At 33.3% G+C, this 15245-nt stretch overlaps 1 protein-coding gene across 1 annotated transcript; it reads right to left on the minus strand.

Moving 5' to 3' along the window:
- Window positions 1-751: 751 nt before the first annotated feature.
- LOC25501905 (uncharacterized) lies at window positions 752-7207 on the minus strand. The gene is made up of 4 exons (XM_013591340.3): window positions 6967-7207; window positions 6040-6250; window positions 2165-5792; window positions 752-2056 (listed from the first exon to the last, which is right to left on the minus strand). Exons 1-4 carry the CDS (start codon window positions 7123-7125, stop codon window positions 946-948), a joined length of 5109 nt encoding a protein of 1702 aa, XP_013446794.1. The 5' UTR covers window positions 7126-7207; the 3' UTR covers window positions 752-945.
- Between the last annotated feature and the right edge of the window lie 8038 nt (window positions 7208-15245).

A 15245-nucleotide genomic window follows, 5' to 3' on the forward strand; every position in this document is an offset into this window, starting at 1 on the left:
TTTCTTAAATTGTCGAAGATTTTTAGGTGTCAATGTTGTGTCAGGCGTACGTGTATAAGTGTTTCAGAGAATATTATAACCCCTTCTTATATTTAGGCTAGAACTCTAGGTAGCACCGTCTTGGCTACACAGTTTTGTGATTTCCAGCAATGTAATGTAACAGCACAAAACTAGGTAATAAATTAAGTACATAGATTTTGTGAGGGAGACTTGTCCTATTTGGGAAAATATTATATAAGATTTGGCCTTCTTGATTGTATAAATCCAAGAACTATAATCAAAGTGAATGATGCCATTAATACAATTCTCAATAGATGCAGAATAACTAAAGAGTTACTTCTTGTATTTGTTTTGAATCACAAAACCATGGTAAGATGTTCAGCTTGTTAAAACGAATCACATAAGTACTCTTTCATAAAGTTTTAAAAAATTAATTGTTAGTTCCACTAGAGCTTAGATATGAGATTCTAAGCTCTACCTAGTGACCCAGGTTATTATGACAGTATTGCCCCTTTGTCAAAAAGAAAATTGCTATAAGACATCACGGTCCACTAGAGACTCAACCAAATCAGTGTAAAATTTGATGTTGCATAATTTTGCTAAGTTCTGGAAGTATAATGTCAAGACTTCTATGCAAATTATGTGCATATGTTAATGTCTTGACTTGCAAATTGCAAACGTATAAAAGTCAAATATTGAAGTTTCCATAAAATGCATGATTATAAAGTAAAAGAGAACAAAGGCCATCAAATATAGTTGAAGGAAGCAAAATATTGTTGACAGGTACTCATAAGTAATTCAGTGATACAATAATAATAACAAAGGTGCTTTAACATAGTCTCACAAACATTGGAAAAGAGAACAAAGTTAAATGAACAAGAAAACTTAAAACATTGTAAAGAGACAGACATAGTAACAAGTAAACTTAAAACCTATGCAGAATACTCAGTCAGAAGGGAAGGCAGAACTGAGGAGCTTCTCATCTTCCCAGAAAATCTGCATGTTTTTGGATTCCATCAGAAATTCAATATCTTCATTCTTGAATTTCAGCACAAAACCCAATGTGATCAATTCAGATAGGGCAGGAACAAAATCATGATTCTCAGACAAAACACCTTCTGATATTGTTTCAGAGAAATATGTCGCATATTTCAGTGCATTTCCCCGAGGCTCATCCAACTTCTGGATGAAAAACTTGGAACTTTGCCTTTCCCAGCGTACCATTTTGTCATCTTTCTTTGTAATGATGTCCCCTGATGACAGTGATAGATTATAGCTTACCGTGACCGGGACCTTTGTCTCAAGGAAACTCAGGTTGAGAAGACCTTGAACAGCTTCATGCCTCTTGTCTGGTTCCATCTTCAGGCTAGAACAAGCAAGGAAACCAAGAATGAGCTTAATCAAACCTTTTAAGTTGAAAAGAATACCATTATGATCAACTTGCACCATTTCAACACCATCGTTCAGCAAGGAAGATTCTTCTTTGCATAGTGATTCAGATATATTTCGAGCACCGATTTTTCTGTAGATGTCATATAACTTAGAAATGGACGAAGGCCCAAAGTCCTGCTGAGGATACCACACAAAAATCTTCTCCTGCTCAAAAAGCTTCTTCAGATGAAGGTTATCAGGTATAAAAACATCTTTCTTGTCCAGCAGAAATATCTCTTTGCTTCCTGTTGTTACAGGTAGTTTGCTCAACCTCTCAGAAAGTTTCTTCTCAGTATTTGTGCCCAAATGTTTCAGGATAAACATCCAGAATTTCCAGCACTTGTCATACGACAATTCTTCCAATGAACTCTCCCATTCATTCCAAAGATCAACATAATCATCAAGTGAGGGTTTAGCCCTGACTTTCATGGCAAAGGTAAAAAAGGGAAAAAGCTTCCCATCATAGATATCTTCAAGAACATAGAATTTTAAACCAAAAAGCTTATCAGGGTCATGTATGATGCATTCTTCAGATCGGACCCACTGTCCACCTTCAGTTCCATTGGGAATCCAAATTTTCTTGGCAGCTTTATCCTCATGTTTCCAGTTGTATTCAGACAAGTACCTATATATATATATTCACAATATTATCAAAGTCAGAAAGAGGGTTAATGTGACTGGCAAGCAAGAAGCAAAAAGAGAGACACAACATGTAGGTGATTAAACGACGTACCTGTATATTTTGGCAATAGTCTCACTGTCAGAGAGAATCTCAAGGTGACCGGCAAGCAAGGAGCATCCTTTCTCTAGGTCAGTGGTGACACCGATTGCATTGAATTCTTTCTGGAAAGATGCTATTTTAGGTCCATAAAAATTTGCATCAATAAAAGGCCCATCAGTTGGATTAAAGAAAGAACTCCACTTGGAATTAAACAGCAAACACATCCCTGGAGGCCTATAACCAGCATGTGTCTTCAACCAATTTCTGGACAATCTCTTTCTGAACTCATCATCAATGGAAAGCTTATGCTCTTCATATAAACTTTGGATGCATTCCAGCAAAGAAAACACACTTTCAGGAGTAATGGTGGAGGGATCTGAAGGAAAATTCAGACATTTAGGCACAAACCTCACACCATGTTTCAATTCAGTAACAACACCAAGGTTCTTCAGTTCTTCCTTGTATTCATGTATAGCCGTACCATAAAATTTGTCACTGTCGTCAATGAAAGGGAGACAAGTAATCGAAGATATAGATTTCCACTCCGGACCATATAAAATGCATTGTTTTGGGCATGCATAACAACCAACCTTAGTATACAGCCACTTCTGATTATGTATAATGGTAGAAAAATCAGAAGGAAATCTATAAACAGTCCCCTTCAGCAGTCTACAACATGAAAGAAATGACATGACATTTTCTTGATTAAATGAAGCTTGGGATGCCTTCTGTTTGAAGAGAGAAGCAAATATGTTGATAGCATCTCCAAAATCAACAACTACACCGATTTTTTTCAGTTCATTTTTGTAAGAGAAAATATTATCTCCATAGAATTTATGATCAATCACAGGAAGGGCATTGAATACATCCAAAATGCAGCCCCACGTCTGGTCATACAAGAAACATTCACTTGGTATTTTGAAGCCCATGTTTGTCTTCAAGCATCTTGTTCCTTTCAATGAACTTAAGATTTTACTAGGGTCATCCAAGAATTTGATGCATTGCATTATCAAAAGAACAGCCTCAGCTGTCAAAGAGGCCAAATTTGAGGGTGATAAGTGCTTGATAACAATTTGGTAATTTCTATTAAAGCCAACTACCACTCCCAACAACTTCAGCTCCTCTTTGTAGCTATATATTTCCTCACCAAAGTAAGCTTGATCAATAAAAGGGATATTACTAATTTGTGATGCTACTTTCCATCCGGAATCATTCAAAACAGATCCAACAGGAGACCTAAGACCTTCAGATGTCTTTAGCCAAGGTTCATCTCTGATGCTGTTCACAAATTTGTCCAATGGGAGAAGACTTCTCCTGAGATATTGGATGAATTTAAGCATCAAAAGGACATGATTCTTACTTAAAGTGAAGGAAGATGCGCGAGACATCAGTTCTCTTCCAATGAATTTACATGCTTCCTCACAACTGGACATCACTCCAATTGTTTTCAACTCCTCTTCATACTTGTTTATTCTATCCCCATAGAAGCTCTCATCAATGAGGGGGATATCAACAAGCACCGAACCACTTTGCAAAATTTTCCCCAATGGCGAGCGAATTAAGAACGACTTTGAAGGAGGACTGTATCCATTAACGATAACTTTAAGCCAGCTGCCATCTTTTATACATTCCAAAAACCTCTCTGGAAGGTGCACTCCCCTGTGCTTCAGATTCCGAATCCAATCCAAAAGCAAAAAGGCATTGTTTTTGGTAAGTGGTGTGTCAACAGCTGAAAACCCAGCATTTGGTGGAGATATATGAGGAATGTCAGAAGCTTCAACATGAGTTGTGAGGAAATCAATAAGCTTTCCGGAACCTGTAAATTGGCCTGCATAAGATGAGGTATTTAGGTACTCCTTTCCGAGCTCAACATAATTTTCCTTCCTCCAAGGATTAGAAACAATTAAGTCTGCCCATTTGCTAACATTTGCAGGCACAAGAACCCCCTTTCTTGTTTCTATGACACACCCATAGTTGTCAACAAGTGGCATAGAGCTACATAGACTATCAACCTCCCGCTTTGACAAATACTTCATTGATAAAGAGTGGTACAAAAAATGAGCATATGTAATGGCATGTTTGCTGTTATTTTTAAGAGAACTGCAGAGGACATTGGCAAAACTGTACACGTTCAAATTAGTAACAGAAACGTCATTTGCAAGCCATTCCATCAAAGTCTGCTTCTGGGCCAATCTCAAGATAGCCTTTTGCGTGCTTTCTGGCATAAAAAACCGGTTTCCTGCACATGAAAATTCCTTGTTCCAATTGATCAGCCAAGAACAAGCATTAGACTGACTTGAATCTGTCATTACTACTCGCTTCGCGTGCATTGTGCATTCATAAACACTGAAAGAGGATGGAGTTCCATCAGAAGCCACATATTTTATCAATGGAATGCTATTAATGTTTGTTCCCTTAAATCTTGAAGACCAGTTTTTAGCAAGAAACAGTAAAAGTTGAAGATAGAGATCTTCTGATACACCATCCACAAGATTAGAACTCTGGATGCACTTTGCATACCAATCAACGGTCACTGGTTTAACCCCTAAAAAGTTGAGTACATTATCATACTCACTTTTATCAAACGAAGAACTCAAGATCTTCCTCCCATCATGAGAAGATAGGTTAAGCAAGTACACTCCTTCGTCTCGAGCTTTACTCAAAATATTCCAGAATTCAGACAGCAGCCTACTAACTTCACCAGGCTTATAGAAGTGCTTCTGCTTCGTATATGTCTCAATAGGAACAATATTTTCATTAACCAACTTTGCTTTGATTTTGTCCCTCACATGATTAAACTTCTCAAATGGCGAACTTTCAATGGGAAGGAACTTGAACATACGAGCCAAACTTGATACCGGAGCTTGATCGGATCCTACAACAAGTGTTTTGAATGTATCCATAAAGGCCGATGGAACACATTCAAGTATCCCTTGGTTCCATTTATTATCCAAGAGAATTGTCTCCCTAGATGAGGCAAGGACAAAATCTGCTTGAATAATGAAAGGGAAATTAGTGACCATCTCTGTAGGAAGAAATGCATAGACCCCTGGTGAGCTTTTACCCCTATGAAGCCTCTCCTGATTTGGGAAGGCCAGTGTCACAACCCATTCTTCAACATCTGTTCTCCTTTCAACCACATTTTCTGACCTGACCGGAAATTTTTGCTTCCACATGTAGTAGCTGCACTCTTTCTCAGCATTACTATTTTCCTCTGCAGAGAGATGCAGTGTGTAAGACTCAGCATTCATGTTTTTCCTCGTCACGAAGTTTATTTCGCTTGAAATAGATACAGCAGTTATAGTGTTCTGTGTGGGATTTTCAGCAACTTCTCTGACTGAAAGGTGTCTTATTTTTGTAAGAAACAACAGGACTTCTGGATGAACGCTTGAAAGCTGCTGTTTAACAGGGTCGACCTTATCCGGCTTTAGGGGTAAGACAATGGTTGTATTTGGAAGGTCTTTACCAACACCATATATCTGCTTTATCTCGACAATGGTTGGCTTCTCCTCAACCCATTCAGGAACTGTATACCCAAGACTGCAATGTGGACAAGGCTTCTCATTGAACCTTATCTGATATCCATTGCTAAAAATATACGGCTGCATGGTAACCAGAAACACACTCTTGAAACCAATTCCTGAAATTCAACCATATAAGAGAGATTTTGTCAATGATTTGCACAATCATCTTCAATTTGACTACTTTAATGGATATCCCTACTTCACAGTCAAGCGTAATTTTATATCACTTGATTAACAAGGATTGCCAAATAAGTAAAACATTCAACTAATTGTCATCGAAAGTAACCATATTAGCACAAGTTCATCTTGCGTCCAAAGTACACAACATTTTAAGAAATAAATAAATATAAGAATTTGATTTACCTTTCTCTCCTATGTAACCACTGCTCCTATTGCCTTTCTTTGTGGATCTTCCAACACTGCATATGGACTCAATGTTTTTTGGAGAGAAACCCTTTTCATTATTGAAAATAAGTAATGTGGCTGGAGCACCAGTAGCAGTAATATCATCAGAAGTTATGACAAACTCAAGTGCTGGCTTCCCTCCCTCATTATAGTGGTTATCTTCAGCATTCTGTTCAAGTTGACAAACAAAAATTGTGCAAATGAATTTCAATTAGTATAATTTGAAAAGAGAAATGTTATTGAGTTTGAGAACAAAATTGGTGTCCAATATTAGTTCTCTTTCTCAAACATGTTAGCAATTTTAGAGGTGTGTAACTGATTTTGACATATTTGAATGTTTTTCCATTAAAATTGATTTGAACCTCTATAATTGATTATAGCTTGAAGCTAGAATTTTTTACTTTTGACTCCAAATGTAATTTTTAACACAAATTTATCGTTAACTCACTTTCACTTATTTTACATTCAACTCACTTTTAGCTAAAATGAATTCATTCAAACTATATTTTGTCATGAAAAACCAAACAAACACTAAATAGTATATTTTCTTTATACGGAAGTTAGGTTTTTATGCTGAAATAAAACCCCTGATAAAATCATGATCGCGTGATTCTGGATATAGGAAAAATGATAGTGATATAAAGAAAGAAAAATCTCTATGAATCATGCACTGTTTACAAAAAAAAATATATATATATATAAAGTAATGAAAAGTATTCAAATGTAAAAGAAGAACGAGCATGATCATAGTATGCGTAACTGAAGCTACTCAAAAAGAATAAAATAAAATTTTCAAAACGTATATATCATTCATACTTATGCATGCATGCATGCAAGATTACAAAAAGATAGAAAAGAAGATGAAATTAAAGATAATGAGTGTACTTGTATGAGCTCCATTAGGAAATGGACATCCTTTGCATAAAGCTCAGCAGAGAGATTCTTAACAGCGTGATGTAGATCCTCAGTCAAAGGATTAGGATTCCCACCAATAGAGAATTTTGTCCTTCTTATCACTTCAACATGCTCTTTTGGTGTAGCCATTGATCTTCTCTAACTGAAATGAAGTACGAGCAGTGAAGAAGAAAATGATTACTACACTTCTTGAAACGACACAAAGAGCACAGTGAAGACTCCTTCTTGGAGAAGTAATTTAATAAAGAGGAGTTATAAAGTTATTTCTTTGGAAAGGAAAAGGTATAAAGTTGGTTATTGCTTATTGGTTATTAATGTGTACGTTAAAGAAAGACTGTCTAGTGTGAGGTGTGACTGTGATTGTCCTTCCAATTCCAAATTTCCTTTCGATTTTCCAACCGGTCAAGTCAACTAAACAAACAACATCCATTCGGCTTTCCATTGCCATATACGCTTATATATTATACATTTATCTTAATAAATGCGGGAAAAAATTTGTTCTAAAAAATAATCTGTAGAAATGTCATTTCTTATTTATCTTTGGTGTGTCTAGCATCCAAAAACAATTAATATTTAAGATATTTAATCATTTAAATTTATTACTATAATCAATATATATTTCTCGATAAAAACTTGTTGTAAGTTTTTTTTTTCATTCAGTTATTATACTTTATGAATAACTAAATATAAATTTTTATTTTATAAACAAAGTAAAAAATAATAGATAAGATAAAAAAGGATTAAAAACAGAAGTGTTAAAAATATAACAAGACAAAAACAAAAGTATATAACTAAAAAATTTGATTTTTTTTCATAAGTCAGGAAATATGAATTTATTTCATAACTGTAACTAAATATGTAGTTAAAATAATAAATTTAAAAATAAAAATTGAAAAATTCAATTTCCTAACTTATGAAAAGTGAACCATAAGAAAAACAAAAGTATATAACTAAACATGAATTTTAGTTAAAATAATAAGGGTAGAAATGGAATAAAAGATGATAAGTTATAAGTTCAAACACTGCTTGTAATAGCGTATGAAAAATAAGCAATAAGTTTGTGGTGAAAAGAACGTTATCAAATATGACTTTTTTTGTTATACGAGTTTATAAGTTATCCGCTATAAACTAACTACTTGACTTTTTGCCAAATAGAGTCTTGCTTTTGTTATCTTAATTGAAAAAAAAAATTAATATTAGTTAAAAATATATGTCTATGTCATTTCATATTTATCGATAAGGTTAACTATTAATTTTATCAAATTCATCAAATTTAATTCACTAGTTTATCCGCTCTTAACTACAAACTAGTTTCTCAATTATCATCTAACTTTTTTGGAGTGAATATCCAAATTCGTCCCTGGATTTGCACGAATCGGCCAAAAACGTCCCCCAATTAGTCGAAATGCACGCTTAGTCCCTGAATTTAACAAACGTCAATCAAATTGGTCCTTCCGTCCAAATGGTTCGTTAGTGGTGCTGAGTTGTCTTCCTGCATGGCTTGTTGTCTTGTACACGTGTACAAGGACGAATTTGATTGAAACGCACAAAATTTCAATTGTACCTTTGAATTCAATTTTTCATGCTTTTCCAAATTTACCCTTGTAATATCTATACATTTTCATGATCACATTTCAGCCATTCCATCAAAAACATCCCTGGTCGTTCTTCTTTCCGCCTAACCCTTCATCATCTTCATCAACATCATCTCCGGCGAGGAACGTTGCAAAAGAATTAGTTTTGATAGAAGATTTCGTCATTTCAAAAGGTAACGTCGTTCCTGTTCGTTTTCCATTCAATCATGTTTGTTCTCGTTCGTTTTCTCCCTTTTTGTGTCCGTTTTTGTGATTTTCGTTTTGAGCATTTAGGCATTCATTTTCAATTTTAAAGTTCATTAGATGCTTGCTTTGATGTTCATTTTTGTTTACTTTGACTGCGTATTTTAGATTACTGATATTAGGGTTTTGAGTTGAAGACGTAAAACATAAAAATTGCATGTTTTTATGTTTGGTTACTAAAAATTATGAACATTAGAGTAGTTATGAACAAGATTAGTGGTTGATTAAAATAGTTACTAAAAAGGGTTACTCTGTACTGATGATTTACATTTTTATGTTCTTTTGATTGTGAATATGACTGATGCATTGCAAAATCTGTAGGATGGATATCACGTTAATCCTGCATCATGGTGGTTGTTTAGAGCGAGATGAGTATCGAAGGCTAAATTATGTTCGTGGTGAAATTTGTGTGTGGGAAAAAATGGCGGTTGATGTGCTTTCTTTGTGGGACATTGAGAAAATGGTGAAGCATTGTAGAGGCTACTTCAAAGTATCTAAGTTGTGGTACTTCAAGCCGTTCAAAGGTGCTGAAAAAGATCTTAATATATGCTTGAATCCATTGACAACAGATAAGGAGTTTTTGGATATGGTGAAAGTTGGAAATGTTGGAAATGTACCAGGAGGGACTGTTGGAGAGAATGCAGGAAATGCATAAAATCATGTTGCTGAAAATGGTGGAGGTGTTGCAGAAAATGTTGGAAATGTTAATCCTGGACATGTTGTAGTTGGAAATGATGGACAAGCTGCACAAAATGTCAGTGTTGGAAATGTTGCAATTCATGGACAAAATGATGTCAATGGTGTTGTAAGTGAAGCAGTGCTTATACAAGTATGAATGTTAGATTCTAAGGATCGATTTTCTAGTAAGTGTAGAAATTCAGGGACTAATTTGATTGATTTTTTTTTATTAAATAGGGACTGATATGGTTGAAACTGTTGTTGCAGTGTGTTCCTGCAAAGAGGTATGACATTAGAGGTCCAATTATTTCAAATGAGAGGCCTAAGCAAACACCAGTGAGGGGTCCTGCATCATCACATCCAATTGCTCCTGACGTTGTTCGAGTGCCATATCCAAATTATGGTCCATCCGGTTCAAGTCAACCTAAGTTCATGGAGTTTATCTCAACCCCCAACTTTCCAAATAACTGAAGCTTGATGCATGCTTAGATTGTGCTTATTGGAATATTTTGCTTTGTTTACATTATGCCCTCTAGTTGGGTTCTTTTTGGCTATGTAATATTTAAGAACATCCTCTATGACTTATGACTTATGACTTGTTAATGCCCCAATAGTTGGGTTGCTTTTGCCTATGTAATATTTCAAACTTAAGACATATGATTTATTTAATGATATTTTCAAGGATGAAGTTGTGTGTTTTGTCATTTTTAATTCGTTTGCTGCAAATATATGCATCAAGGATCAACTTGGAAATGTTTATATAATTCAAGGACTTATTTGACGTTTTTTTGAAATAATTTAGGGATCAATTTGATAGCAAGTAAAAATTAATAGGGACTGTATTAGAAAATATTTTCTGAAATCAATCAATTTCGTCCTTGAATTTTTTGTCATTATATATCAATTTAGTCCCTGCTTATGTGGCATCTGACATGGCAACCCATATGAGATGTTAACAGCCACGTCATCACCGTTAACGCCACAAATGGACGTAGGGACTAATTTGATTGACGTTTGTTAAATTTAGGGACTAAGCGTGCATTTCGACTAATTGGAGGACATTTTTAGCCGATTCGTGCAAATCCAGGAACGAATTTGGGTATTCACTCAATTTTTTTGATATTCTCTATTAGTTAACTTATGAGTTAACCGCTACTTTTACTTTTCACCAAACAAGAGATATCAAGTTTCATTGTGGCGATTTTTCCTTATAATTTCACCGTTTATTTAAACTACTACTAAACTTATAATTGTCATTTTTTTATCCAATCAAATAACTAACTTTTTAAAAAGCTCACAAAATTTCATATATGTCATGATTATTTTGTTGACAAATAAATATTTACCGATTAAAATTTAGGACATATCATCAATAATAAACCGTTGGTGATCATAACCATAATCTATAGCTAGAAGAAAAAGAGAAGAAAGAATAAAATAACATAGAAAGGATAAAAAGAGATATTTTTTCTTTAGGCTCTGTTTGGATTAGAGGTTTGAGATGGAATGGAATGGAATGGGATGAAATGATATTTCATTATTTGGATTTTAAAAAAATGGATGGAATGGAATGGAACATGATGGGATCTATACCATTCCATTCCATCCTCTCCTCTTATTTTTCTTCCCCTCCAATTTGGGAGGTATTGGATGGAATCACTCATTTTAATTTTAATTAGTTTATTACTAATATATCCTTTCAATTATCCACTGATCATGCATATTTCTATTTTCTAGTTCGTTGTTCTCCATTGTCATGCATATATGTATATGAGTATATCCTTTCATTATTGTTTTTAACTAACATACTCTTTAACAACAAAGCATTTTTCAACTGCTATACCTTTTTGTTTCATCAAAATCCGTGCAGGAGAATTGGTAGATAAAAGCATAGAAGGTTATATCTGTTGCTTTTATAATTAAGCAAGTTAACTTATTTTTTTATTGATAAACAATAACTTATATAATATTAATGTTTTTGATGTCGTATTTATCTATTTAATATAAGGGTAAAATAAAAAATAAACAAGTTATAATTCACTTTATTCTCTCAATTTCAATTTTAATAACTAAAAGGAGAAGAAATTTAATACAAGGTAAAAATTAATTATTTTGATAAAAGATAATATGATTTAATTCTACATAATATTGTTTTTTAAAACGGGATAAAAATGGAATAAAAAAGTTATAACACATTCTATTCCGTTCATTTTTCAAACAATGGAACAAGTAATTTGTTCCGCTCCGTTGTATAATACCCAAACAATGGAATAGAATATTTATTTCATTCCATTCCGCTCCATTCCACTCTATTCCATTCCGCTCCGTTCCGTTCTATTCCGACAATCCAAACAGAGCCTTTGGAATAAAAAGAGAGATGTGTATCGTAAAAACAACCACCAATTTGGCTTAGTGGTAAAGTATAAATTCATTAATAATTGTAAAAAAGAATTTATAAACTAAAATAAGAAACCCACATTATCTTTAAAATGATTCCACTAATTAAAAAAAAATCTATAAAGTGATTCCATAAAGTAAAAACATAAACAGACGATATAATAAAAGGCAAATCCGCTTGGTGATTTTATGTTTTCCAATTCCACATGAAACAAATCATCATAAATTGGTATAAAAACCACAAACTCACAACAAATAATATAGCAAGATTATTTTGTCCTAAGCCTACATTGAGGATTTTTTTTTCTCCCACTAAATGGGAGTAGTTAGAGAAAAGATTCCATTATTTAACCCTAATGAGTCTCTTATTATTTAATCCAAATGAGCCACTTACTAATAATCTACTCAAACCTTATTAACCACACACTAATTATTTTAAACACCCTCTCATATTGGATCCTAACAATATACTGAAGGGAAATTAGCAAAATTGTAATGCCATGAACCAACACATAATCTGTAAGCATGATAAGACTTGTATTAAACACTTAAGCTTTGTTTGCGAGTTTTGAGGGGAAGGAAAGGAAAGGCTAAGGAGGGGAAGGAAAGGAAAGGGAGGGAAGGGAGAAAGGAGGGAAAACCTTCCCCTTGTTTAGGAGTTAAAAAGCAAATAAAGTACGGAGATTGAGGGCTTATGTTATAATTTTACTATTTTACCCTTTTTTCTCTTAAAATCAATACATTGTTATACTTCGTAATTTAACTTCTAATTTATTCAAAACAACTTATCTCATGAAAAACAAATTATTACGATCTATTGTCAAAGTTTATTTTTAAAAAACAACTTATTTATAAAAATAAAATAAAAAAGCTTATTACAATCACTTTTTAAAAACAACTTATTTATACGAAACAACTTATTACGGCCTCTTTTTAAAAAACAGTTTATCTTATGAAAAAAAAATTATTACAATCTTTTTTTAAAAAACAACTTATTCAAAACAGCTTATTTATACAAAACAGCTTATTATTACCTCTTTAAAAAAAACAGCTTATTCAAAATAGCTTAATACGATATCTTTTTCAAAAACTGCTTATTCAAAACAGCTTATTTATACAAAACAGCTTATTACGACCTCTTTTTCAAAAACAACTTATTCTAAACAGCTTATTTATGCAAACCAGCTTAATACGATCTTTTTTTTCAAAAACAGCTTATTCAAAACAGCTTATTTATACAAAACAGCTTGATACGACCTCATTTTCTAAAACCGCTTATTCAAAACAGCTTATTACGACATCTTTTAAAAAAATAGCTTATTCAAAACAACTTATTTATGCAAAACAGCTTAATACGATCTCTTTTTCAAAAACAACATATTAAAAACAGCTTAATACGACCTCATTTTCAAAAACCGCTTATTCAAAACAACTTATTTATGCAAAACAGCTTAATACGATCTCTTTTTCAAAAACAGCTTATTCAAAACAACTTATTTATCCAAAACAACTTAATACGACCTCATTTTCTAAATAAGCTATTTTGCGTAAATAAACTATTTTGAATAAGTTGTTTTTGAAAAAGAGGTCGTAATAAGCTGTTTTGTATAAATAAGTTGTTTTGAATAAGCGGTTTTTGAAAAAGAGGTCGTATTAAGCTGTTTTTAATAAATAAGTTGTTTTGAATATGCTGTTTTTGAAAAAGAGGTCGTAATAAGCTGTTTTGTATAAATAAGCTGTTTTGAATAAGCGGTTTTAGAAAATGAGGTCGTAATAAGCTGTTTTGTATAAATAAGTTGTTTTGAATAAGCGATTTTTGAAAAAGAGGTCGTATTAAGCTGTTTTTAATAAATAAGTTGTTTTGAATATGCTGTTTTTGAAAAAGAGGTCGTAATAAGCTGTTTTGTATAAATAAGCTGTTTTGAATAAGCGGTTTTTGAAAATGAGGTCGTAATAAGCTGTTTTATATAAATAAGTTGTTTTGAATAAGCAGTTTTTGAAAATGAGGTCGTAATAAGCTGTTTTGTATAAATAAGTTGTTTTGAATAAACGGTTTTTGAAAATGAGGTCGTAATAAGCTGTTTTATATAAATAAGTTGTTTTGAATAAGCAGTTTTTGAAAATGAGGTCGTAATAAGTTGTTTTGAATAGGCGGTTTTTGAAAATGAGGTCGTAATAAGCTGTTTTGTATAAATAAGTTGTTTTGAATAAGTTGTTTTTAAAAAAGATTGTAATAATTTTAGTAATGTCTAAAATTGGAATTTTGAATTATTAAGAGGGCAAAATTATCAATTTGTATGTTTAACCCCCCAAAACCCCCCAATTTGGAGGAACTTTAAAATTGGACAAATGAAGCCCTTCAAAACCCCCCAAAACCTTTCCCTTGTTTTTTTAAAACTCACAAACAAAGGTTTACCACTCTATAAGCCTTTCCTTCCCTTCCCCTCCCCTCCAAAACCCAACTCGCAAACAAAGCCTTAGTGATGCCCAAAAGAGAGGAGAATGCTATAACACGAACAGGGTGACTGTTTTTAAGGCATGGTTTATGAGACAAAGTCTTGTCTGATGGGATTGAACCTTCATACTTGCTTCCAAATTATTATAAGTGAGGAAAGAGCTTACTACTCCAAAGAAAATATCATCTTATACTTCACGACCAAATATATCAACAACTAGTTTCATGGAACAATACTGTAGAAGCAGCAAGTGACAGATATGGGTGAAACAAACGAACAAGAATTTAATTGATCACAAGTGCGCTATAATTTGTCAAAAGATGACAATGTTTCACAAATACAGAACACAACATATGCAAATTATATGCAGAGCATAATCAAATCAAATTAGATAGAGTGAAAATGACTTTAACAAACCAGTAGCATGCAACAATTACTCTATATAGAAGACTACCCATTTGAAATACGTATAAGCTCATAGATGATGACATAAAGAAACAGTCAGACAACAATAATACAATATATATAAGGGAAGGGATCGGAATACTCCCTTATTGTTCACCCCGCGCCAGGAGTAACTGTCGGTCTACTTTTCGTCTTGGAGACAAAGCCAAAGTCGCAGTTTTGTCGTGTTGAGCAGAGGCGAAAACAATCGGGATTGAGGTTCAACAAACTTTCAACGTAATTTGTGCTTTCCATGCTTCCTCATGTGTATAATTCTCAGATAAATTAATATGTGTGTGTACGTGTACACACACACCATTTCTGATCTTGACTTTGACATCACACGCGCTGGCACTTTCCTTAGCATTTTACTCAATGGAGTTTTAGAAACATTAACATCTCACTAGTTTAATTCCAAACTTATTCCTCTATTCAA

Source organism: Medicago truncatula, chromosome 8 (genome assembly GCF_003473485.1).
Source record: "Medicago truncatula cultivar Jemalong A17 chromosome 8, MtrunA17r5.0-ANR, whole genome shotgun sequence".
NCBI classification, from domain to species: domain Eukaryota; kingdom Viridiplantae; phylum Streptophyta; class Magnoliopsida; order Fabales; family Fabaceae; genus Medicago; species Medicago truncatula.